The 26,343-nt window shown below is 39.3% G+C and overlaps 1 protein-coding gene across 1 annotated transcript; it reads right to left on the minus strand.

The window, feature by feature from the left end:
• Positions 1–2,107: 2,107 nt before the first annotated feature.
• Positions 2,108–25,347, minus strand: RAB8B (RAB8B, member RAS oncogene family). Its single transcript, XM_014879206.2, has 8 exons — positions 25,159–25,347; positions 9,361–9,421; positions 8,293–8,353; positions 6,874–6,951; positions 6,379–6,468; positions 5,497–5,562; positions 3,404–3,454; positions 2,108–2,951 (listed from the first exon to the last, which is right to left on the minus strand). Exons 1-8 carry the CDS (start codon positions 25,280–25,282, stop codon positions 2,859–2,861), a joined length of 624 nt encoding a protein of 207 aa, XP_014734692.1. The 5' UTR covers positions 25,283–25,347; the 3' UTR covers positions 2,108–2,858.
• Positions 25,348–26,343: the final 996 nt, after the last annotated feature.

Here is a 26,343-nt window from a genome sequence, read left to right on the forward strand (position 1 = left end):
CACCAAAAATGTCTGCTTTCCTGAAAGGTTAATGGCAATTTCTGCAAGAAAACAGAAATACATTTGCTGCTAAATCAATAATAAGTATATGACTTTAATTCTAATGGGCATTAGAGTACTAACTAGTCGACTGAGGTATAGTTAAGAGTCCTTCAAAATTAAGATTATATAGTCTTGAGCAAAGTAACAACAGAGACTGCATAAAACAATCATAGTGATATTAGAAAAGTCTGTAATACCCAGCATCTGATGTGTAGGCAGAACATACCATTATCATCACCCACTTGTCTAGAGGAAACCATAGCTAAAATATCCCAGTAAAACATAGAGCTGATTTGCATGCTAAGATACAGCACATTTTTCCACGTCTGACAGGGCAGACCATACACAGAAAGGTCTCTACTGACCAAAAGTTAGCACACTGATAAAGTGCAGCCACTCAGCCATTTAATACTGCTGGAGAAGTGGGGTGGGGACAAAGACAAAGAAAGAAATCTGCATTTTACCTTATTCATAAGATCACATGAAATTAGAATTCTTCTGTTTCAGCAGATGACAACAAAATTGCATTAAATTCTTCTACAAATAGAAAAAGATGAACTGTACATGAATAATCAGGAAAGTGAAATATTTACTGCAGTACTTTCTCATGCATAAAGTGAATTTCCTATGGTCTTACCTCACATTTATGTACAGTTTAGCACAGCTAAATGTAAGAAAATAGCAAGTTCTTTTCTCCCTCCCACCCTCCCCCATACAGAGCAGATACCCCAATTCGCTGCTGCTTCAAGAAGCACTTCATAGACTCTTACTACTTACAGGCTCTTTCAAAGGGAAGTTCATGGAGACTAATATTGAATGAACATTTAACCACACAGTGAAGACAGGAAAAACAATACAAAGCATTTTGTAAACAGTGCCAAACACAGAACATGTCAGTTTTGGTTTGCAGACAACCCCTGAGATAAAAATCAAAGTATTATGACACCAAGTAAGTCAGAGGTAAATTACTGAAAATAAACAACATTCATAATTGGCGTCACAACACTTTCTGTATAGAAGCTTTTTTTTTAACCATACAGAAAACGTAACTGCTTTAGCCTATCCAAGAAGAATATCAAGGGTAGAAAACAGAGCAGTTAGGGTTGCTTTGTTTATTCACTAAATCTTGTTGCCATTAACGTTTCTCTGTTCTAGTGCAGCAACAGCAGTTTATGAGATCCACCATCTAGTACAACAACTACTTCTATTAAACTACACATGGGAACAGGCTGAAAACCACCTAAAACTTTATGGAACCAGCTACTAAGGTTAAACCTTTTAAAATCACCTTTACATCAGCTTTACATCTAGGCAATTGGCCCTGTTCGCTTTCAAACTATTTCAAACAGACCCAGAGATGACAAATTCAGTACCTAACACAACAAAATGGTTATCTGTGGTAACAACTAACTCACTGTTTAGAACTCCAGACAACGAAGTGAAGCAAAAGCAAGCACATCAGACCTTTTCTTTGACAATGACAGAACAACCCATCCCCTAACAGCAAACATGCTGGACATAAACTTGGAGTTAAAGCTTACAATGGTCCATGTTTGGCACACCAACAGAACCAAAGCACCTGTTTTAATTGCTCATTGAAGAAATTTTTCAGAAGACAATAAAAAAGTAGTAGAACAAAGACTAGGTTATACAATGCTCAGTTGAGTAAAAAAGGCAACTATGTTTCACCTCTGCTTCTAACAGTTTAGGTCACTGTACCCAGTTTTTGATGAAAAAACAACTGCTTGAGCAGACCAAAGACACACATTCAGCATTAACTGTATAACTAGGAGTACATTATAGCCCTAATGTGAGGCTTCCTTAGTGCCAATGCTTAACGAACTATCCTTAGAATTAAGAGTAGAAATGGAAGTCACCTTTAGAAGCAGTCATTTCTGAACAAGTGAATCCACAAAGAGGTTACTCAAAACTCATGCATTCAGCTTCCACAAGCCACTTAAGTGATAGTGACAAGGCCAATGTGTGGTGATGATTTCAAATCCAGAATGTTCTTCCTCATCAGAAACAAAAAAAGGAGCAGACATTCTGAGCTAACAAAGGGAAGTTAAGTGAGGAAAGACACTGTGTTTATTCAAATAACTCAAAGGTGCATCTGTGAATCAGACAGTGACTGGCGATTCAGAACACAACTTTGCTAAGTCTGGTAAAGAAAGAAAAGCAACATACTACATTCAGAATAGAAGCCACAGCTTCTGCATAAACAGATTTGTGCATCTAAGAGACAAAAATCTGTACAAATTGTTAAATGCCAATTGTTACAGTAGTTCTCATCACTAGAGCAACAACATCCATACTGCATGCCCACAAGTATACAGCATAGAAAATAATGGAAATGAGAATTTTTCCCCTGGCTCTTCTGCTTGAAAATAAATTTGTTTTAAAAAGAGAAAGAAAAGTGTGCACAAATCTGTTAAGAATCTTACAAGTCAAACCGAGCAAATGCAAATGTAAGATTGTGCTGTAACAGGCAGTAAGAGGCCAATATGGATGTGCAAAGTTAAAAGAAACATAGCAGCTTTTGCAACAGGCAATAAAACAGAAAGTAAAAAAGAAAAACAAGTTAAATCTTGCATTTGTGTCTCCACTTCATAGCTTCCATATCTGAGAAAGAAGAGCCTGGCAGGTCAATAGGCTTAGTGAGCAAAATCCACTTGGTATTTGTGTATCGCAGTCTACGTTCAATGGAGCTCTCAGCAGCAGCTTAGTGGTATTATTTCTGAGGCTTTGTGTCCCTGTGCTTTCAAAGAAGCAGAAAAGGTTCTAAGTGTGCTGCAGTCATTATCATTAGAAGTTCATCAAAGTAGCGTGCATCGAAAGAAGCTGCTCTTCTTAGATCGACTTTCTGTTATTTTGACTGGCCCACCTGCCCCCGATGAACTGTTGTCATTCTGAAAGAGAAGAGTGGCAACATCATAAATGCAGAAATAGTATCTCCAGCTTTCCTAGTGTCCCTCCCCACCTCCTCTGCTTGCAAGGCAATAACCAGAGCAGAGAATTGATGCAACTTGAGCTCCTCAAAGTTATTCAGACTTTGTTAATCACTTGGTAAAAAAATAAACATTTACATAACAATCCAGATCTCAAGACATAATAAAATACTGATCACACTATTGCATTTTGGAACAACTCATCAGTTTCAGGCTGCCCAATGTTAATGTTCATGCAAAATAATGAATAGTTATGCACTGATGTGTAATAAAGCGTGATAAATCAATGTTTGCTCAAATTTGATATAGTAACTGATGTAATCCCCAGGAGTTTTTTGGTAGGGCTGCTACTCAGTATTATGATAGCTGTCCTCTCACTGTATCTAGTTTGTATAATAATTGGAAATACAAACCATTTTTCTGTTGAGCTTTGTCATAATGTCTCGTGCAAGTGTGAAAAACGCCTGGTGAGGAGTGGAAATAAAGAAAAAACAAAAAGAGTTAGTCACAAGACATATTAAGGATATGATAAACTTGGAATAGCCAGACACATTAACAATACAGTGTTTTGTAGGCTACTAGAAGCACTTTGAGTTGCAAGACATTCTACATACAATATCTGTATATTTAGAACTTTAGTAAACATGCTTTAGAAGAAAAAAAATATTTATTTTTAGTTTCCACCTCGCCAATCTTTGAAGCAAGTGAACAGACCTTCCCATAGCATGCCTCTGGGGGGAGAAAGAAAAATCAGATGAAGACAAGGCTGCATATACTAATCCTGTTTTTATTTCCTCCCCTAAACTGAACTATGCATCACAATTAGGAACCCAGAGAGCTTTGAGAAGGGCAAGCTTGGGAATTCACATTAAAGTTAGCTTGCTTTCTGTCCTCCAAAGGCTTTACTCCTGGACTATCTATAAGGCTGTTCCATAAGGCTTCCAATATCTCTATTAAAAACAAAAATCCATGAATAATTACTCTGGCAAATCTCAGCATCTCAGATTTCAATGTATGAAGGAGCAAAGAAACTTCTGTAGCAGGAAAATACAGCAATTCTCCAGGAGCAGGAGAAAGCAAGACTTTAGGCTATCTGGAGACCCTAATAATCAAAGAACAGTTCCAGAATATAAGAAATATAAACACTTTCCCTCTCATTGTGTTTGGAATATAGCCAAAGATAGACACTCATTTAATGTAAACAAATCACAACAAATAAATTAATTCACTTCTGATCCCAAGAATACCACAATTGTAAACTAAATCATTAGTGATTGCCAAATGCCTAAACCAGCTGCATTTTTTAGTGCTTTCTTCACTATTCATGTGACAATTAAAAAAAATATTCAGAGAGCCAAACATTTTGGAGTAAGCACAAACTACTGTTGTGCATTTCATGACATGCAGGGGTTAAAATGAAACTGCCTTATCATGACAGAACAAGTCAACCCTCCAGAGGAACTCAGGTATCCACTCTGGTATTGACTCCTCATGGTCCCACTTCCAGTGTCTGCTCTAAGAATCACAAAGACACTGTGAAAATCAGGTCAAGCTAGTCTAGGGGCAGCATGATGCCATTCCAACTTTATCCTGTATAACAATCACCTTGCAATCAGAAAAAAAACCCACACCTGGCTGGCACAACATCCCTCTTGTTATTTGAAAGTAACAATGTCTTCAGTTTCTAGTTGATTTGTCAGGTACATGAGCTGAATTAAGTAGGTATTTGCAAGATTTTTAAAGGGTCTCCCCTAGAAAGACTTAAATTATTAGGTATAAGGACAACACAAGTCCACATTGTTGGATGAATAAATCTTAATTTAACTGGCTTTTGATACAGTTTTTTTTTTTTGACCACACTTCTCGTACAACTCAGATCCTCCCCCCACCCTTCCTGAGATGACATGAGTGATTTATACTAAGATAGACTGGACCTGGGCCACTCTTCCTTCTGACTCTATTTCCTTAAGCTCTCAGAGATTTTATGGGTTTAGCACAAAATTTATTTGCAGGAAAACAGATTACAAATCTATAAATAGTATTGTGAGTCCTCTTCCTCCTCTAACATGAGCTTATGACCTGGTGTTCCAAGTTAATACACAAATTTTCAGCCTCATCTGCACAGCATGTATTTAGTAGTAACCTGAAGGTTCTGTGACACAGTAGCATGTTATCCTGAAAGTAAAGAATCCCATTTCCTGCACAGACCACTGTTCTAAAATTAAACCTATTCGTTATCCAAAAAGACTTGAAATTTAAGTAGCAAGGCACAGACATCTAAAGCAAATGTTTGCTACAGTAATAGTAAATCACTCTGTTAACATCCATTTCTAAACACTCCCAGACACCACCAGAAAACCAGAAACAGTTGGATGGTAGCAGTAGACCCAGGAGCAGAGTTGGGACACAGTTGGTCCCAGATCAGGTGAGAAAGCCCAGCAGATCAGGGAGCATACCTACACAGATGTAATTCAAGAAACACCCAAGTGTAGCACCCATCTCTTACCTCTTCCACATTTATGCTGGATTTTGCACTTGTCTCCAAAAATTTGATTCCATAATCAATTGCTAACTGGAAGAGAGATTAAAATTTTTCAGTGGTTTTGAAGTTCCTTTGTAAAAGTAATGTTTCACACATCATTTCACAATAGGTTCATAATAGAAAAAATGCTGTATGCTACAACAAGCTTTAAAAACCCAAATAAGCAAGCTTCATTTCTATTTTCTCTTGTAAGAACATTAAAGATAATTAGACAAAGTATTAGAACTTATACCCTCACATAAAGTCAAAACAAAACAAATACATTAATTTCTCACCAAAATACAAAGAACATTAGTGTAGAATCTTTATTGATATGTTAATGATAACTACAGATCCAATCATCCCATACAGATAACTATAATACAATCACCCCATGAGATGTGTTACCAACAGCTAGATTACTCCAGCTGTACATGACAGATTTTGTTGTATTCTTCCTCACTTGTTTGTTCTGTAGAACAGCTAAGTAATTATTTAAGCTTTAGTAACAGTACTTGTAACAAGAATAAGAAACCACCACGGTGCATTGAGTACAACGTGGTCAAATTATACAGAAAATTTTATATTGAGATCTAGAATACTTCATGCTATAACAAAGGTCAACATTCTTTACAGGACCTTGCCCTCAAGACAACAGTTTAAACCATTAAGTTTATTCAAATCTGAAGACAGTTAAGTGCTATTTAAAAATAATAAACCCCAAACCTGGCATCCTATACATATAAAAGTTTCTGAAACGAGATTTGAGACCCATTCTCTCTCACATGCCTAAAACATACAAAACATCCAGAAGCTAGAATCCCAGAAGAAGTAGGCTTCTAAATAGGGTGAGTTTCCAAATCTTACCTTCTCCCCTTTTTCTTTTGAGACTTGTCTTTTTTCATTCATATCACATTTGTTACCCAAAATCATTCTTTCTACATCTGAAGAGGCATGCTGGAAGAGGAAAAAGTAATCTCTCAGGAACAAAGTGCATCATTGTTGAATAGAAACTTGTGTGTCAAACTCCTCCACAAAGGAGTATTTATTTTAGAGAAATTATCTAATGTGAAGGCATTACTGAGAGAAGCTGACTCTTGAAACAAGCAATTAAAATATTAAAATAGGCTGGAATAAGTACTCCTAGATTACATTTGCCCATGTACTATAATAGATCAAATGTGTGCCATGAGCTCTATAGCAGGTTGCACACATACACAGGCATTTGGCTATTCTGGAAATGTAACAGTACACACTTGTAAATGGTGCATGGCCACATATGTTGGCTACTGCAATGGAAGTGAGCAATTACTTGATTTTAATTTGTCCCAGGGAAATCATAAGATGGAACAAAGCACTTACCTCCTCTATGTTTCTTATCCAATTTTTTATGTTGTCAAAAGACTTTTCATTTGTGATGTCATACACCAGCATAATTCCCTAAATAAATAAAGTTAGGAAAATCTAGTTAGATGAGCTAGTACTATTGGTTGACATTTGATGTATGCTGTAGTTTTAATTATAGTTCCAAAAAAATTCAACATAGGATTATAGGTGAATAAGTCTTTTCTCAAGGCATTAAGCCATGGCTTGGAATTTACCCAAAATATTACTTTTTAACAGTTTTTGCCACTTTTAGAGGTCAAACCTACCACCTATACAAAGCTTTTAATTATTTGCCTATAGTCAGGGCAAGTTTAGAAATTCTACTACACCAGCAACCAGGACTCTACGGTTAAAGTCATATTTAGATGCTTTAAGCAGTCCAGAATATCAAATCTGTCAGCTCCAATCAGACACTTTCACCCCTGAGGCTCTCCCAGAAGGTTTAGCTCTTTCCAACAGTTCTGTACCTACCCTGGCATGGGATCTCAACAGTTAACAAAGCATGGGAAACCACAGAGCCACTGCATTAAGGACAGATTGCAAAGTTCACCTCCATTTCCTAAGGCCTTTCCAATCATTCCTCATAGGACAAACAGAAGTCCTTGGCCATGGACTGGGGAGAAGACCAGGTCACTGCCAAAGCCTTTAAAAGCACTGGAGAGCCCTAATACAGAGCTAATAAATTATTATTTCTCCCTGTGTTCTGTAGCAGTGGTTATTTGGACCCACAGCCTATCAATGTCACAGATCTGCTCATATAAAGCAGCAAGAACCTAAAAGAGCAGCACAGGGAGTAACCAGCAAGTCAATATTAAGTGTCCCAACATAAAATATAGCATTAAGAAGCATTCCAAGCGTTGTACCACAAGGCTGCAGGCTCTAAGTCAATTATCTGACTTCAAGTCACTCTCAGTGGAGGAAAATGTAACAGTAGGTGTTGCAGGTGATTGCATTTCTAGCCCAGACAGCATTCTCTACTGGCTGAAGGAAAAGCAATTCAGTGAAACACACTTTTAATATTAAAATAATTCATTATCCATTTTTGAAACACCTTGAGTGTTTAAAAGGGTTAACTGCATTTAAAAAAACCCAAACCTATCTGATTAAAGCTTGGTAACTTGTTTTATTAAAATCTGCAGAAAATATAATTGTATTTAAAAACACAATAGGGCTGGAAGTTTCATCACAAAAAACCTGGCCTAGACCAAGTACCAGCACATTTTAAAAAGGAAAACAAACAAACAGTAAACCCCCAACCAAACCACGAACTTAATTCCCCACATCTCAAGTCACAATTATCCAGTCCTTCAGTGGAAGACTTGCACAACCCAAACTTAGGAACAGCAAAGTAGTTCCATTAGTTGTGTTCAGGGTTTTTGTAGTGTGAGCACTCACCATGGCTCCTCTGTAGTAAGCTGTTGTGATTGTACGGAATCTCTCCTGGCCTGCTGTATCCCTGCAAATCAGTGAAAAAAAAAAGGATTTGTGTAACACTCATCTGTAGTTAGAGATGTCTTATTAAAGACAGTAACAATGCATTGATACTTGTTCATTAGGAAAAAACACACCTTTGGCTGCTTGCACAAATTTCTTCAGCCCTCAGCAGTTTCCTCACTCCCAAGCAACTCTCCTGACATCAGCAGTTAGAGCAGCACCAGAAACATGGCACAAAACTACTCCAGTTTTCATGCAAGCAATAAAACTCAGCACTACACAGCCTGCCCTCCAGTAATTAAAAAAAAAAAAGCTCTGATGCATCCAAGTCCTGTCTTAAACAGAAGTTAAAACACACAGCAATAAAATATTTCAGGATAGTGCATTGTCACATGCAGGGTAAGCCACTACACCTCAGTGTGCTGGTGCTTTGTCCTGGGTGACTTGAAAGCAGCACCTGCCTGTGAGTGAACCAGCAGACCCAAGTGTTTGGATACAAGTCACACCTTGGGAGAGCTGAACCCCAAAGGCCTGACAAAACCCAGCTTTTTTAACCTGTATTACAGACAGAAAAATTGTATCAGCCACTTCTGGCACTGCACCTCCTCAGGAGACTCAGTTTCCACTAAGCCACCATTCAAGGAGTGGGAGCATTATCACTCACCTGTGCCTTGGTGAGTACAACCAGGTATCAAAGTACCACAGATTACATTTTATTGGCTTGCATATTTTAACTTACAGCTATTGGGTTAATATTTCTCCTCCACACTAAAGCTAAAAACACATTTAAGAGGACAGCTTTTGATAAAATAGGATATTGCTGTAATGCTTGCATGTGAATAGGCCATTTCCAGTGCTACTGAAGCAGAACCACTCCAAGGGCAAGCCAGAAAAAAGCATAAACCTTATGAACAGTCAATGAATAAAAGGTATGAAACTTCTGGTACAAGGAAGCTCAAAAGCCATGAAGTATTCTTTTTCAAAGTGAATTCAAGTCACTGAAAACCTGAATTATTTTGGAATACTTACCATATTTGTAGCTTGATTTTCTTTCCATCTAATTCTATTGTTCTGATTTTAAAGTCGATTCCTGCCAGAGAAAGAGATACTCCTTAGTTTTACAGTTAATGAAAAGGAAGTGTTCAGTTTCCTTCTGGCCATTTAGTAAGAGCAAACTTAGTCAAAAGAATTATTCTGAAGCTGCCATTTCTTCCACACATTTGGAAGTGCTGAGAACACACGAAGGTTTTCAGCTAAATCCACCATGGCAAGGATAAACTATTCTGCACAGTGAAACCAGGCCAAACTCAGACTTACTACTAGTTAGTCAATATCAGAGGAAGACTTGATCTCCAAATCCTTCCATTTTACACCAATAAGGTCACTAGTATGAATGTGTATTTCTCCTCAACATCTGATTAGTCCCTGCAGTTTAAGTCAATTCCCTGATACCTCTGGCTCAGAGTTAAAAATACATCCTGTGACCCCTTAGTTCCTTTTCAAAGCCAGCATCTGCTTTTAAAAACTGATTTTTGATGCAGTCTAATCAGATATCACAGTAAATGATAAATACAATACAGAATATGTAAGACTCATTTTTCAAGAATACTCATTTGGGAACAAATAAGATTTTCTAGAAGCTCCAAAATGTATCAAGAAAACACTTCTTTTCCCCTATATACTTCCACATGGTACCCACCAGTTCTCAGATTGATTTGGAAAATAAATTTCAGATTTTAAGCCATAGGTTTTAAAAAAGATTGAAAAAAATAATTCAGAAAAGCTTAATAATGTCTTTTTAAGTTTTAGAGGAGTGACATGGATTTCCAAACAGAGTAGCTTAAATCCTAACTACTTTAACTTTTGGATCTCTATATCTGTATTACTACACAAGTCAAATTGAGACTGCTCAAGCCTCACTACTACATGACTGCCAGATTTTTCAATCCTGTGACAGTACCCCCCCCAAATTAACTGGTTTGGAAACAAATGGCCCACTTTTTCTTCACTGTATCTTAAACCTGATGCTTAGATGTAGTTCATAAAAGATGGGGGTAAGTTAGAAGAAATTAAATAAACTTTCTTAAAATGTAACTTAATTGACAATTATCAAGGGTATCTTAACTGGAAAAATGCTGTTTCTAGCTTTAAGAATTCATCCATCCGTTAAACAGGAAGCTATGGGAGTTTATACCACACCACAGTAGAAACTGCATATGAAATATCAATGTTCATTACTTATTTGAATTTCATTCTTCTCACACACAGTATTACTATTTTAATATACTGAAAATAACAAGTTTCAGCCACTTAATGTGCCATGGATACATAGCTCATTAGTTAGAATACAAATTATGAGCAAAAATATCACATCAGCACTTAAATAACATATAAAATTAATTGCATCAATTTGAAATGCTATGCTTACTAGTACAATTGCAATTTCAGAAGATTCACTGGTAGATTTACAAGAAAAAAGATACTTTCATTAATTCACACTTCTAAAAATTACATGAGAATTATATGCACTTTCAAAAAATCTCTATGTAAGGTAAGTTTGGCAAGTGTTTCCATTTTACATTGGAGAGGATATAGCCTCCCTTGTTGTAAAGATTTTTCTCCTAAGTAGGTGCAATCACAGCTGCTGAAATCACAGATAATTGTATTCAGATCTGAAAACAAATAACCTTTGCTCTGAATAGATTTTGTTTTGGCCTCAAAGGTTATAAAGCACAAATATGGATTTCTCTGGAAAGAGCATTTTATCATGGCAAAAGCAAATTAAATCAGTTTTAAAAGTTCAATTGTGTCTAGGCCTGAAGCCTTATGAAACAACTATCAGGAAAACTAGATTGAGAGGCTGGTGTGGTGTAAAGAGAATTCTGCCTGTACTGTGAGCTGCTGAAGCTCAGACACGAGTGACAGCCTCCTGTTGGGGGGGCTTTCTGAGAAGGACTCCTGACTGCAGCCTGAGCTTCCCCTGTGCACCAATCCAGGTCTTGCACAGACTGGTTTCTTGTGGTTACTCATTTCCCTTGCAGCACTGAAATGATTTTCACAACCACTCCTTTGATGACTTCTAAAAGTCAGGACGTGCACAAAAAAATATCTTCTCAGAACTTAAGATTTCTAGTATGAACTTCACCAAAATTCTCAAAGATTCATTTCAAAGCTAAAAGAAGAATATAAAAGGAAAGGCTGTAAGTACCTCTGCAACTGTAACTTTTTGGAGGTTAAAATGAACTAGAAACTGATGTTTCTTTTGTTCTTTCACTTCACTAAGAGGAAGTGGTGAGACATTCGGAGCAAGCCTGGTAACGTGTGCTACCACTTCCGTGCAAGTGCTCTTGCATGGCTAAGCACAAACCACCAGCTGGTTACAGCTACATCCAAATTACACATATAAAACACTCCAACAACTACAGCATTTCAACACTAACTCTTGACAGAAGATTGCTGTTGTTAATCCATTCTTCTTTTGCACGGTCATACACTGGGATACAAAAGTTTGAAAAGTTACTTAGGCCAAAGAAAGAGGAGTCATTTGAGAATTAAAGTTTGCTTGCAAAGGAACACACAGCTTGCAGTTTTAAAATACAACAGGAAATGCTGTTCTTCCAATAGGGAGAAAAAGCCCAGAAACATTTGGATGTCTATCTGAAGTTAAGTTTTAGAAAACACAGACTCAGACTGATTCTTAAGAGTGAAAACACTAACAGGATAATTATTTTTACCTGCTAAAGTAGAGTTGTCATGTGAAAGTCTGACACTGGTGCCCACCTAGCATGCCAGTCAACATTAGATCAGAGCTATACAGAAGCATTTGTTGCAGGAATCACAAACCTGCATTCCACAAGGATAAAACCCAGAATGTGCAATCTGAACTGCACATTACTTAGGGCTGTAATTGCTTGCATTGCCCTTGCAGCACTGGGTAAAAGTAGCTGAAGGCTTATTGTTCTTCAAAATGCTTTCCAGATCCTTGCTAACTATAGGCCATGGATGCATCCTCTCTCCTCACTTCACTGAGGGATCTGCTTCCATAGCTTCCAATAAAACTGTCTAAGAACACACTGGGCAGCATCATTAGTGCCACACAGAAAACTTGGGAGTTGTACGTTGCTGTGTCTACCTTTCATTGCTCTGCAAAATTAATAAAACTCAGGGCATGCCTGGTCAGTGACACACAGCCAAATGCCACAGGCCAGGGGGACTGGCCTCTTTTGGTTTAAGCCAAGAAGCCATATCAGTCTCATATCCCAAAGCTCTTCTACCACTACCTCTACCCTTATTCCACATCCCAGCTATATTTCTTCTAATTCCAACCTACCTGGGCAGATTTTATCCATAATTAAGCTGCAATGCAATAATTTTAAAGAGACATTGTGAAACATTAGAAAGAGCTCCCAATAGCACAATAGTAAACATCCAGGACTGCCCAGCAGCACATATGGAACAGCTCCTTTTCCAGCTTTAGTACCAATGGATTTCTACCACGAACCTTAACAAACCAGCGTGACACAATTCTGACAGGAATGTAAGGACAAACTGAGCAGGGAGGCTGAAAAAGTTCATTTTGATACATTAGTTTTCAGAACAGTAGCTTACTCTCAGGGCATCACTGTTACTCTTTTGTTCTCCCCTCAGCCTGATTTTAACCCTGTAGCCATCAGAGCCAATATCTCAGGTTCTTCATGCTACAGTATCTGTTATCTAGGACTCCACTACAACTTTTTCCCTAAATAGTACCACTGCCTGGACAGATTGTCTCGTTTCTTCTTTTCAACAAAACTGCTGTTGCAGAAAATGCTACAGCACAAAGAAACCAAACAGAAGTATTCTGGTTGGAGCCAGTAAACTGTTCCAACTGTACCAGAAAATAATTCTTGAAGGTAAAGGTTTCTTGGGACTTCAGTCTGCTCAGCAAAATGCTTCTGGGAAGGGTCATGTTTTTGAATGTTTTCTCCAAGCAGTAAAAGGCAGACAGAAAAGAAACTTATATAAATTAGTGTAAAAAACCAAACTGAAACAAAAAATCCTGCCGCTGGCAGGCAAATACTGGAATTCTTAATCTTTATTTCCCAATTCACCAATATTTTAGGTTAATTTTTCACATGGCTCAACACTAGTTTGCAGCAGCAGGACCTTATGTGTGCAAGAGATCAGACAGGAATTCAGCACCATTCAGGATGTAAATAAACAATCAATTTCTGATAGCACTACCCCAGCAGAGTATTGCTCCATCTCTAACAAATCAATACTTTATTTTTTTTAAGTATTCAATGTACTGGCATTTTAATTTGTTTACGTTTTGGTTTTATTTAATATATAAGCCAAAGTAATTTTAAGAAGTCAGTGAACACAAAAATTGGCAAAGAAGCTGGGAAAAAATTAACACCATATTAGCTTCTTAGAAAAACCTTATTTTAGTCCCATCTACCAAAGAACATAAAAGATGCAACACAGTTTATTAAAACAGAAAGGGAACTGTTTTGCATGACCTGCATATAATAAAAGCTTCACTCTCTTAAAGAGCTTGTCTTCCTATTTGTCTAAATCTTACCTTACTCCTTTGAAGTAAGAACGGAAGAATGAAATGGAAATAAAACTTTTTTTTTTTTAAATGGAATTCCACGATAAACAGAACTTGGTGGTACTCACCACCACTGGACATACACTGGGATAGACCCAATAAAGAGGATGGGGGAAGGAGTCAAGGTACAAAGTCTTGTTACCCTTCTGAGCAAATCAGCATGGGAAAATTTGGAATTTATGCATCAAATTTCGAGCTAGGCTTGATGCAACTTTACAGTATTGGTCCTTTCTAGCCAACTTGGTTGATATGTGAGGTTGTGGGGTTTTGATTTTTTTTCAATGGGCTGAGCTGGAAAAAGAGAACACCTTAAAAATTCTTTACTGCAAGACATATAAGAATCATAAGATACACAAAAAGAAAGGAAAATGTTTTCTGCAGTCACTTGGGTTGAGTGAATTAAAAGCAACTTTGAACCAAGCAAGTAGATTTTTAACTTACTGTCAAAAAAGAGGAAGTGAGAAGAGGCACACAACTGAAAATCAATATGGTTCACCTTCAGTTTGCTGAATCCTGGGAGAGAATTACTCAGAAAATATTTGTCCCTACAGGCTGTGCATCTTGTGAACGGCAGAGCTCAAGAGTTTCATCATCTTCCATGGACAGACCTACACATCAGTACTCCAGAAACTTGTTCTTTTCATATATATATGTATATATATATATATGTATATATATATCTATCTAACAGCTAGGGGATATCAATTTGTTCCCACAGATTTTCCCCACAAGCTTAGCCAGAGATTACTCCTTTTTTTGTTGTTCTCAGCAGGAGCTATAACAGGGTTTGGATTAAATACACGATTATTTTTAATGTGGTTTTCAAGAGAAAGTTTTCTTTTGCTACATCAGTATACTGTCTCAAAGGTAGACAAATGAAGCTTCAGAAATTTGCTTTTAAATTAATCCTCCTAGAATAATTATAGTAAAAATACAAAAGGACAAAGTAGGAGTCAAGATCACTGTAAAAGGTGGTGCAGAGAACCCTTGCACATACCAGTGTGTCATACAGCCTCATACAAAAGAACAAAGTCTAATAATTTTGAACTTGAACGTTTAACTTTAGTGCCTAGTAACATCTGCAAAGAATCTTCAGATGATCTCAGCAATGTCTTGTATCAGTAGGTAAATAAACAGGCAGTAGTCTTTTATTGCACCCATTCAAAAATACAGCAGACTAACACGAAACACCTCATCAGGGTAAAGGTCAACAGTTTTTCAAAAGCTGTAAAATGAATTATTTTAGAATGAAATACAAGTGCAACCACTTCTAGTTACTCTTTCACAACTTAGAGGAACAAACTATTCTATTCTTTCTGGGCAGCTCACAAGAATCCACAACACACTAGTAACCTTGAGTGGGCTGAATAAGCTCCTTCAGGTTAACTGGCCTTTCTTCATCTCCCTCTTCACCCACACAAAGAACCCAATAGCAGTGTTCCACACAGCGAGGCACAGAGCAGGGCCCTGCACCTTAGAAGCTGTTAAAACAGAAAGGCTCTGGAAGTTTAGACACTAGCAAAACAAATATATACAAATGGCTAAAGTAGGTAAGGCAATCAAGAACGAAGATGCCATGTGTAACATAAGGCAGTTTCCTGCTCCTAAAGCCTTTAGACTTATGATCAAGATCAGCTCAATGCTCAGGGTGCCAAGCAAACTGCCACTTCCTCCAGCACGTGTCCCCTCAGCTACAGCACAACTGCCACCCGAAGCTTCCTTTCTTAAGATAAGCTATTTTTTACTTAAAAGAGAACAAGGGATTCAGAATACAATTTATAATCAACAGAATTAGACCAACCTTTGAAACATCAATGTGTTTTACAGCTCAATAGCCCACAGTGTGATCTGATCACCACACTAAGATGTGAATCCAGTGCTCTTCAGTCACTGGTTCACACCGTGCTCCTGTGAGTTCTGCCACCACACTGTGCACCACAGGGCTTCAGTGTGGACACTGCAACATCCTGAACACAAACACTTCAGTGGTTTCAATTCAACTTACAGATTGCTTTGAGCAACCTTTGAAATGCTTTATTTTAAACACCAAAAATACTCAATATAAAATTCAAGATTAAAAAACAACATAACACTAGAAACAATACTACTTGACATGAGTGAAATTATCGTATGTCACAAGAGCCCAACTTTGAAAGGGCTGAGTCCTTGCAGAATTTATTTTAGAGCTTACAATCCAGATATTATGAAAGTGCACAGAAATTAACTTGTAGTCTCTCATTCTGTTTTGAACGTAAGATGAGCTACACTTGATGGTAACAAAGCTTCATCTAAAATAATTTTTAAATAGATTAAAATTGTACTATTGATACAGACAGCAAAGTTTGTTTATTTTAAGGATTATTTATAGACTGCCTGTCTCTAAGAGGAACACATTAACTTAGTTGCTTAGAAAACATATTCTTTTCAAGCCAACATGCAACTGGAGAGCAGCAAACATTAAAACTGGCCAGCAGACATGCACTGAGGCTGTAGCTTCACAGCTGAAACTGGGGGAGGCACTGCCAAGATCAGGCACCACAACCAAATCCTTTTCTCCTTTGAACTCACTCATCTGTGTGAGTTCCAAAATTCAACAACAATTGTAACAACAACTGATGGCACAACCTGAGAGCAGAGGTACTCCCAGCCAGATGTCTCCTCCTGTGAGTGGCACAGCACACACTCTGGAGACCCAGGCATTAAACTGAAGCCCCAGTTACCAGAGGGAGCCCACAGAAGCTCGCCCAGCTCCAGTGTGGATTCTGGATCAGGCTGTCACCTGGCCAGCTGCAGCTCCATGGCAGGGCAGGAATTGCTCTGTATGTCACACCCCTGCTAGGGCCAGGTATGGAAGGGAAACAGCTGCAGTGACCTCGCAGGGACCCAATCCCACACTCACTCAACTTGTAATGCAGCTGTGGGAGAATTGTGCATTTCTCATCTACTTTGAAGCTCTCCTTTCCCTCAGGTCTCCAGAACATACAGTGTACATCTTTCTACAACATGAAAAAAAACCTCTGCCACCTGCTTTAATGGGTAAGAACAACAGATTTCCCCATCTAGAAGGTGGCTTATGAATACAAAAATTTGATTCTTCTCTCAGAAGTCCAGTGCTTAATATAAGATGACACGTGATTGGTCCTTATCAAAAGCATCAATTAATAGGTAAGACAAAAACAAAGCTCCACAAAACCCAAAAACCCCTGACCCCAAAGTGGAACCCCCAAGAACAGCAAAAAACTATCCTGCCTGTAAATGAGCTATGTTTGCAGGTGTAGAAAACATAGAAAATTATGTCTTTAACCAAAAAAACTTTAACTGAATATTGCTGTCAGGAAAAAGACAGAAATAATTACTTTGTCCGAAATTAGCATCTTAAGAATCCAAAAGGTTGAAAAAATAGCTTATTAAAAAAGTCCCATGCAATCAATACTGCCTTGCCATCATGACTTAAACTTCATTTTTTATTATTCATATACCAAGCTTCAGGTGTGACAGTAAGAACAGGCCAAAAAGATTAGGATTGGTTTTGTTCCCTAATTTTTGGTCCTGGTAAATCTATACATCTGGCCAGTGAGAGATGGAGATGCCACTTCTTTCTTAAAAAGCCTCTTAGAAGTTTCAGGGCCCTACATAAACTGGTTACTCAGAGTGAGGAAATAAAGATTTGGGGAGCCAGAGCATTGTTTGTTTAAAACAGAAGAGGTGCTACATGAAAAGTGAGGACACTGAGTGTCCCAGAATTCAAAAAGCAAAGCAAGAACTGGCAAGTCCACGACTACACATATAACTTGTCCTCTGTATGTTCACAGTTCAAACAATGCACTTTATACCTTCTATTCCAGCCATGCCTGCGACTGGCACCACATAAAAACCCCATCAGCTGCAGATTTAACACAGGTATGGAAAACACCACGGGAACAGCTGGTATGGACAGGTGATCACTGCAACAGCCCAACAACTCACACTGCCAAACACTTCCTTGATAGGTTCAGGGATGCTACAAAAGCATCAGAGATAAAAACTAGTTAAATTGGATAATGTTTGAGCAGGTATAAATTACATATGACCACTGTAAAGATAGAAGTGATGAAATGTTTGGAAGTTTTATAGGAATGTACAAATACTCTGCTCACTTTAGAGGGCACACACCTGCTTACACCGGGAGAAAAACTACAGAGAACATGGGTATTACTAGGAACATAAAAATGCAACAAAAAAAGCACTTATCAACAATATCAGTAAGACAGCTGTTCGATTTAAATGATACTCTGTCTGAAAGGATCCAAGAAGAGCAAAATGTCTCATCCAGCATGAATTATCTTTGTTAAAATAAATAATCTAACCTAGAAATTTCAGTTAGAGTCTGAAATACAGTTGTTAGAAGAAAGTGTAGAAAGTACCTAGTGAGGCAACAGATTCAGGCCAAAAAGTCAAAGCAGAAGGCTTAAAGTTATTAAAGTTAGTTTTATTGACAGCACTCTCAGCAGCCCCAAAACATCATTTTCATCAAAGGCTTTTTTAAACCCATGTTTTAACATGGGGATAAGTAAGCATGGGGGGGTGTTGGTTTGTCATTTGCTTGTTTGTTTGGGAAGTTAAGGAGAGAAGAAGGGCTGCTTTAACTTCTTATATGAATGACAAAATAGGCCTTTTTTGGAAAGGTTTTTAGTACCTACACTAACAGCCACAGCCACCTAACTTATTAAGAAAGGCCATACTTACCTTTCTGGTACATAGCTGTTTTATTCTTCTATATCATGCAAGGTTCTTTTAATGAATTAATTTTAATTCACTCTTTAATTTCTTCATCTGCTTTGCATGTTTTAAGTACTCCTCTCTACATCACTTCTGCTAAGCCAGAAAAGTTCTCCCAAGCAGTTACTCTGACTGTATCTTTTTCCTCCTTTCCATGCTTGGCTTGACACAGATACTCTTTCTTTAATCCCAGCAGAAGTCACACCATAGAGACAAGATATTTTGATACAGTAAAGGAAAGCTATTGCTCTCTGGCAGGTGGAAGAAAGGAGGATTTTGTTGGGAGGTGTGGGGGGAGGGGAACCAGTGTATGTGTTCCCTGGCTGACAGACACTTCTGCTTTGCCCAATTTCTCATATTCAGCCTGTTTTTCCCAATCCCAGATGTGGTGCCAGACTCCTACTAGTGACCAGCCTGCTTGACATGTTTTTTGATGTTGCCATACATATAAGAGTATGCCACTGACATTCAGCATCAGGGTTTTTTTTCTCTGGTGCCCAAAGCAGAAGAGGCTGCACAATGGCAGCAAAAGGAACACATCTTAAACTTGGTGAACTGTTTGTTCTCCCTAGAAGAGAAGCTTTCTGACACATGCAGTACTTTACTTGCCTTTAACTACATGCATTCTAATCCAAAGCGTCATAGCTTACATTTAACAGGAAAGTTTACTATAAACCACAAGATCAAACTGATATTAGATGCAATTGCTGGTCAAAAACCCTCTAAAAGGCACTGAATTACAACCCACTGCAACCTCTGTTGGGACAGGAAGTTACTGACCTCAGTTTTGAGTTGCAAGTCTGGTAACTAAAAGCCTCTGGATCAAGTTTTGGGTCCTCCCACAGTAAAAGAATGATACAAATCTTAAGAGAGGGTCCAAAGTAGGGTCACAAGGACGGTGAAGCATCTATGCTTCTATGCTTATGGGGAACAGCTGAGGACACTTGGTCTGTTCAGCCTGGAGCTGGACTCAAAGATCTTTGTGTGTCCATTCCAACTCAGGATATCCTGAGTCTATGATTCTAAAGCCTGACACAGTTCAGCTTTACTGCTGTTACTATTGCTCCTGATTTATCCACGTTAGAAAAGCATCAGAGCTATTTTATACATGTAGTTAGCCTGATGACTTGACACTTAAGCTACCATAACATACAATTAAAGATAAAAAGCAATATAATATCCTTTGGATTGAAACCACCTAACTTCTACCACAAAACATGAAATAAGGCATCATTATAAACACTGCATGTATTATTCTCACTATTATGAATTTTAGTTAAATTCTGAAGTAAGACAGTCCAAGATGTATTTCTACTAAAAGGATGCCCTACTACAGAAGAACTAGGAAATCCATCCTAAAAAGTATATTAAAAATTCCCAAACAAAAGCTGTGTCTTCAATACCTCTCTTGAAGCCTGTATCCATCAACCAAGGCATTTGTTCCTACCCTTATTCAAAGTTAGTCTGTGTTCTTAACTTTGCATTCAAACCAAGTCACAAAAGCAGCTCAAAACTGCCCTCCTGTCACTCAAATAACCAGTAAGACATAACCAAGACAGACCTCCATCTGCCAATTAGGAGCAGGCATCAACACTCAGACATCTGTCACACTGCTTCAGAGTAAAACACGCAGCACAAAAGCTGCAGCAGCATTTTTAATAAAAGCCAAACAATTTCAATTCCATTAATGGCTTGCTGCAGAATATAGCAAGATAATGCAACCTCACCAGCAGATGAAAATCAAAGTTAAATGTCCTTTGCTACCAGTTAGGTGTTAGTATCAAATTTAAAGTTACAAGACACACAAACTTTAATGCATTTAACCTGCAATACCTTCACTACAACTTCCTGTTCAACATCAGGATATCATCTTGCTGACCACCCACCAATAACATTGGAAATAGAATCGTTCTTCCACTTTCATATTTACCTCCACAAAACTGTCTTCCCTGTCCAAAAGAGATACTCTAGTCCCAGATCCTACAAGCCTTGACCACACACTTCCACGCTGTAGATATGTGTAACAGTGCCACCTGAGTGTGAGTGAACTCATCACTTCAAAGTCCAGATGACAATCTGTTTGTAGTAATGACCCTTAATAAAGTACTCCTGACAATGCTTTCCTGGTGCTTCCCTGCTCATTTATTATTGATGTGTTTTCTTCTACAGCTCCGACCATCTGGAGGAGCCCCAAAGAAATTCATTGAATAAGGATAAGAAATGCTGAAGCTTAATGGGAGGGTGGGTAACAAAATCCCAAACCCCAACAAAGCAGCAACCAGTCCTTCATCCATCATACAAATAAGTAACCATGAGGAAGAGAAGTAGAAATATTCAATGAGGCATGATTTGACTTGAATACACTAAAACAATTTCCATTACACATTAGAGACATGGAAATTTCACTGCAAAAGGGAAGCTGATGATTTTGCTTGACAAAGGATTTTCATCGAAGTGTTCAAAGGTCAGTGAACACGTGCTTGACTGCCAGAGTAGTGTCCTATTTTGGAAGATGTAGACTAAGGAAAAGTTACTTCTGTAAAATCAACAAATGGTTTCAACTCTCAGATACAGTACTATCTTGTGAGCAACTTCCTGCCAAATGCTGATATCATCCTGGATTAAAAAAAAATAAAAACGACAAATTTTGTTTCTGTCAGCAAGCCTTTGTACAAAATCAGAAATGCTACCAGCTACAAAGATTCGACTTCACTCTCATAGAAACCAGTTGATGTAAAAAGCTGAAAGGAATGTGAAAAATAAACCTTATTATTTCAAATTATAAACCAAATCCACTTTTACCAGACAGCACTACTTGAACAGCAAGTTAAGATACTTAGAAACTACTAAATTAATGTTTCCGATTCTTGTATATTGCACTGAAACTACTAGCAAAATGCACGTGAGATATTCCAAGTTTTTCTTTAGTTGTTAAGTATGAAAATCAGCTGACTCAACTGCATTTTACTTTCCATGTAGAAGAAGTGCAAAAGAAGAAGTTTCCACTCAGAAAGCAAGTTAAACACAACGTTTCATAACACACCCTCGTTGTAAAAAAAGTTTTATCCCATGGTCACAGTGAAAAGTTGATCCTCACTAGAGACCACAGCAGTATTATGCCTTGCCAGCACTTTCAGAAATTCTAATAGAGCTACAGAGCCCTATATAAAAAAATTAAAAGTTGCTGTATGGCAAAGACCTGTCATGTCTCAAGTTGCTTAAGGCCAATCTGTGCTTTTACAGTGAAAATACATTGCTTTGAATAACCCAAAGATCACTGGTTCACTTCTCATAGTGGGTAGCAAAGTCTGCTGAAGGTATTAGTTATGCCAGGTAGTGAAGACAAAGACATGAAGGCTCTTGCACCAACAGTCACTCAAAGAAAGAGTAAGTCTGGTGAATTATAAATACATATGCACTGCACTTGTATCATACTTTGTATGCAACTGTTGGCAACAGGAGACCAGGCTGGAAGTCCCTGCTGTCTGAACCAGTACAACGTTGATTATGAGCATGACCAAAGTCTCGAGGAGAAAAGCCAAAGGAGCATTTCCTAACCTCCAAGCAATCTACATGGGTGTTGCAGCCTTACAGGCATGTTTTGCACGACAGCAAAACAGAAGGGAATCTACAGAGTATAACACAAATATACCATGCACAATGACAAAGTAACTACAATTCATTACTGACTAATTTCTATAATATGTGCTTTGAGGATTTCCATATCTCTCTCCTATTTATTTTTTTTCCTTTTGGAAAGTGTTTCCATTGCTTTGGTAACTGGAGTGCTGTAGTTTAACCCTGGTTAAACTACTAAAGAACAATAGGCATGGGAAATTATAAGGAAGTTATCTGGTACTTGGATATGATGTGGGACCCTTTCATCACGACAATAGAGATTGTTTTAATCTCTGGACCTAAAATCTAAGAAAAAAGTTGAAATTGTCAAAAATTTAAACCCACCATAGTTAAAAAATGACTCACCTCACTCACAACCAGCATGTAAGTACATAGGATAAAACAATAACATTTGATGTCAACACATCTCAAACATATGCCTTCTCAGACTTCTACAGTAAAAACAAGTCTGATCTTGTTAGCAGAGACACACCAGAGGAAAACTGAGGGCACATTATATCACAAATCAACACATCATGAGTATCATCCTACTGCAGAATGCACTTCACAGAGAATATACAAACCAAACAGCCCTGCAGCTCATACTCCAGGAAAACTCTGTGTACTCAACGAGGAATGCTCATCTGGGGACCTTAAACCTTGAACTGACAGGGCAGCTGTTTGGGAAAAGTGCAGCATCCCTGCACCTCCCTCCACACCACGAATAACTACGACTTATCCGTCATGGAAAAAAAAGCAGAATTGTTAAAAACGGAATTCCCCCAAGCTCATCAGATGGATCAGTTATGATGGTAAAATCAACCAGTATTGAGAAGCCCTTAAAAGACAGACAGAGAAAGGGCATGCAAGCACATCTCCAAGAACAGAATATGATAGACCTACAAGTAATACAAGCAGTAAGAGAGGAAGACTGAAAAAACTCCAAGTATTTTTATTCAAGCATAGGTCAGCACTTTTATGAACAGTTTCACTATTTCCTGCATCGTCAACTTTCCTGTTTGGAGGCTCTTTGCGAAAAAATAAAAAGGGACTGGAACTATAAGAAGTAATAAGTAACTGTTAAATCACAACTACTACCTATGGAATTAGAAGTATGCCTCAGTTATTAATAAGTTTCTTCAAGCTGACTCATTTTGAAACTAAGACCCTTGCACAAGCAAATATAAAGGAAGGAAACGAGAACAAATCCTATATTTACTAGATAAGGTAAGAAAAAACAACAGCATACTCACAGTCCTCAACACTTCAAAGTGAATCAGTGAGAAAAAAGGGGCTAAGCCATTCAAGAAACATCAAGAAAATGGTTGGAAGACAGACACACCCATTTATGTTAGCTATCTCTTTAGAAATATAAAGAAGTAGCACAGTACCAAAACAGGCTTTTTTTTTTTTTTTTTAATGATACAGCATTTATTAATGTTTATTAAGCCTTTTTTCTACCACAGGTATAGAATAATACCTGTTAAAGTAAAATGCTACTCAGGCCTTAATCAGCTGGTGTTACTGATACAGCATTTTGAAAACGGTTGCAGAGAGAAGAGAAATGCGCCAGAAAAATGCAGAAAAAATGTTCTTAAAGCATTAGAAATGACACCACATCTAATTCAGTCAATCACACGGGCCTAAAAAATTGGTTTTTCCTCATGCACCAAGTTCTGTACAATAAAATGTCTGAAAAGGATAGGGCATTAGGGTAAGATAAAAAAAGTTACACACTATTCATCTTACCTTTAAAGCAATTTATTTTCAAGAGAGTCTACTTATTATCTTAGTTTTATTTTTTTAACTCAGCATTAGTTTCGCCCTCCTAAATACTATTAACCTCCACTGCCCTTTTCCCCTTCATCCCCTAAAAACGGTGTACTTCACTTTAAAAGAGACCTCAGCTACAAGTAGCCAAATATAAATCTCAAGTCCTGCCACACTGTAGTTTCAATTCAACTCTATCTCAGTGAAGGCCTTGAAAATTTTGCTTATGATTATTTCAGCAGAGTATTTTAAAACTGACAAATCTTACAAAAACATGAGTCACAACAACCTGTTTTGATATATCATACCTCAGTGTCATTTTAAAAGGTTAGTGAAGCTTAGAAACAAACCCCTTTTCACAACCAAATTTAGAACAAAACTCAACTTTTGTCGAGGAGGTTCCTCCACCTAGTTGCTAAGGGACTTCTGTAGTCAACTGAGGAGCTCGTAGGAAACTCCTTCAAACCTCAAAACCGTGAGTACACACACACACATTAGAAGTGCTGAGGTAAGAACTGAGAGTTGAACCACCTGCCCAGAGCGTTCAGTCACTGTCACTATGCTGCTCGGTACAAGCTACAGGAAGCCAGAGCAGCCCCTGCCCTCCACCACGTTCTGAAAATGTGCACCTAAATACGAGACGCCCCACAACGGGAGAGCCCAAGGAGCCGCCGTTCTGCCAGAGGCCGGCAGCGCTGCGGGCTCGGCGCGGAGCTCCCCTCGCTCCGGGAAGCGGCTGCGGGCTCCGCGCACGGCACAACAAGGGCGGCAGCACCGCCCGGCCCGGCCCGGCCCGGCCCGGCACAACTGTTGCTGCGGCCGGGCACGGCCGGCGCCGGGGCCGCTGCGGGAGCGGCTCGCACCCTGCGGGCCCCGCCAGGGCCGCGGCACCTTCCCCCGCCGGACAATCCCGCCGCCCGGGCCCCTGGTCCCGCACGGGGCCGGGCACGGCCCCACTGCAGCCCCGAGCCCGGGCAGCGAGACGGGCGGTGCCCCCCGCCCTCCTCTCCCTCCCTTCCCGCTCGGCCCCGGGCAGGATCCCTCTCCCGCCGGGATGGCGGCGCCCGGCCGTGGGCGCGGCCCCTCACCGATGGTGGAGATGAAGGTGGTGTTGAAGGCGTCCTCGCTGAAGCGGAAGAGCAGGCAGGTCTTGCCCACGCCCGAGTCCCCGATCAGCAGCAGCTTGAACAGATAGTCGTAAGTCTTCGCCATCTTCGCCTGGGCTCGGCTCGCCGCCGCAGCAGGAGGGGGCGAACGCGGGACGGAAGGAGGGCGGGACTCCAGCAGGAGGGCGGCCGGGGAAGGAGGGCGGGCGGAGGCGGCGCCGGGCGCGTCACGGCGCCGGAACCGCCGGGCCCGCGCCGAGCGTCACTGCCCCCGGCGGGCCCGGCCGGGGTCGCGGGGCTCGATGCGGGCCCGGCGGGAGCCGCGGGGCTCGGCCGGGGCTGTAGGGCTCGACGCGGGCTCGGTGGGGGATGTAGGGCTCGGGGCGGGCCCGGCGGGGTCGTGGGGCTCGATGCGGACCCGGCGCTCACCAAGGAGCCGTTGGGGCGGAGCTGGCGCTCCGCGATCGCATGGCCGCGACACACGGGGCTCGATTCTGTGTGGAAGGTAGCAGGAGCTGTAAGGACAGTCACGTAGTTATGTGTTCAAGTGGCACGGTAAATAATGGCATAGTACTCTGACGTCACCGATAAGTGAGTCTGGTGTGTGACGTCAGAAGTTTACATGTTGCCCTGGACATGTCAACTCAGAAATAAACTTGTCCACACAATACAAAAATTATTTTCACACTGTCTCACGTAACACTGTAAACGGGGATATTCTACAACAAGGTATCTACTTTAAAATTACAGTTGAAATGCTTTCCCCCATCTTTTTGCCAGTAATGATCTCTTGGTGTGAGGAAGCCTTATTATGTATTCATTAACTATTATTCTCCACAGGATGTCACAAAGCACTTATAAAAATAAGTAGCACTACTGAAACACTTCAAAATGACAAGGACTTACTGCTTTAATTTAATTTAAAAATTGTAGCCTTCAGACGAGTTATAAACAGAACACTCTAACACTATAAATCACTAGAACAGTTCTCTGTCGCTTCTTAACAAAAAGAGGAAAAATATTTCCCCAAATCATTCATTAAGGTTTCTATTGGTTATAACTCACTCTACTGTAAAAGGTCTTTTCTCACTTTGGTTTTTTTTTCTGTTTTTTTTTCTTTTTTTGTATGTGTGTTAACTAGGCAAATATTTATGTTGAGTTCTATAG

Source organism: Sturnus vulgaris, chromosome 13 (genome assembly GCF_052056855.1).
Source record: "Sturnus vulgaris isolate bStuVul1 chromosome 13, bStuVul1.hap1, whole genome shotgun sequence".
Lineage (NCBI taxonomy): Eukaryota > Metazoa > Chordata > Aves > Passeriformes > Sturnidae > Sturnus > Sturnus vulgaris.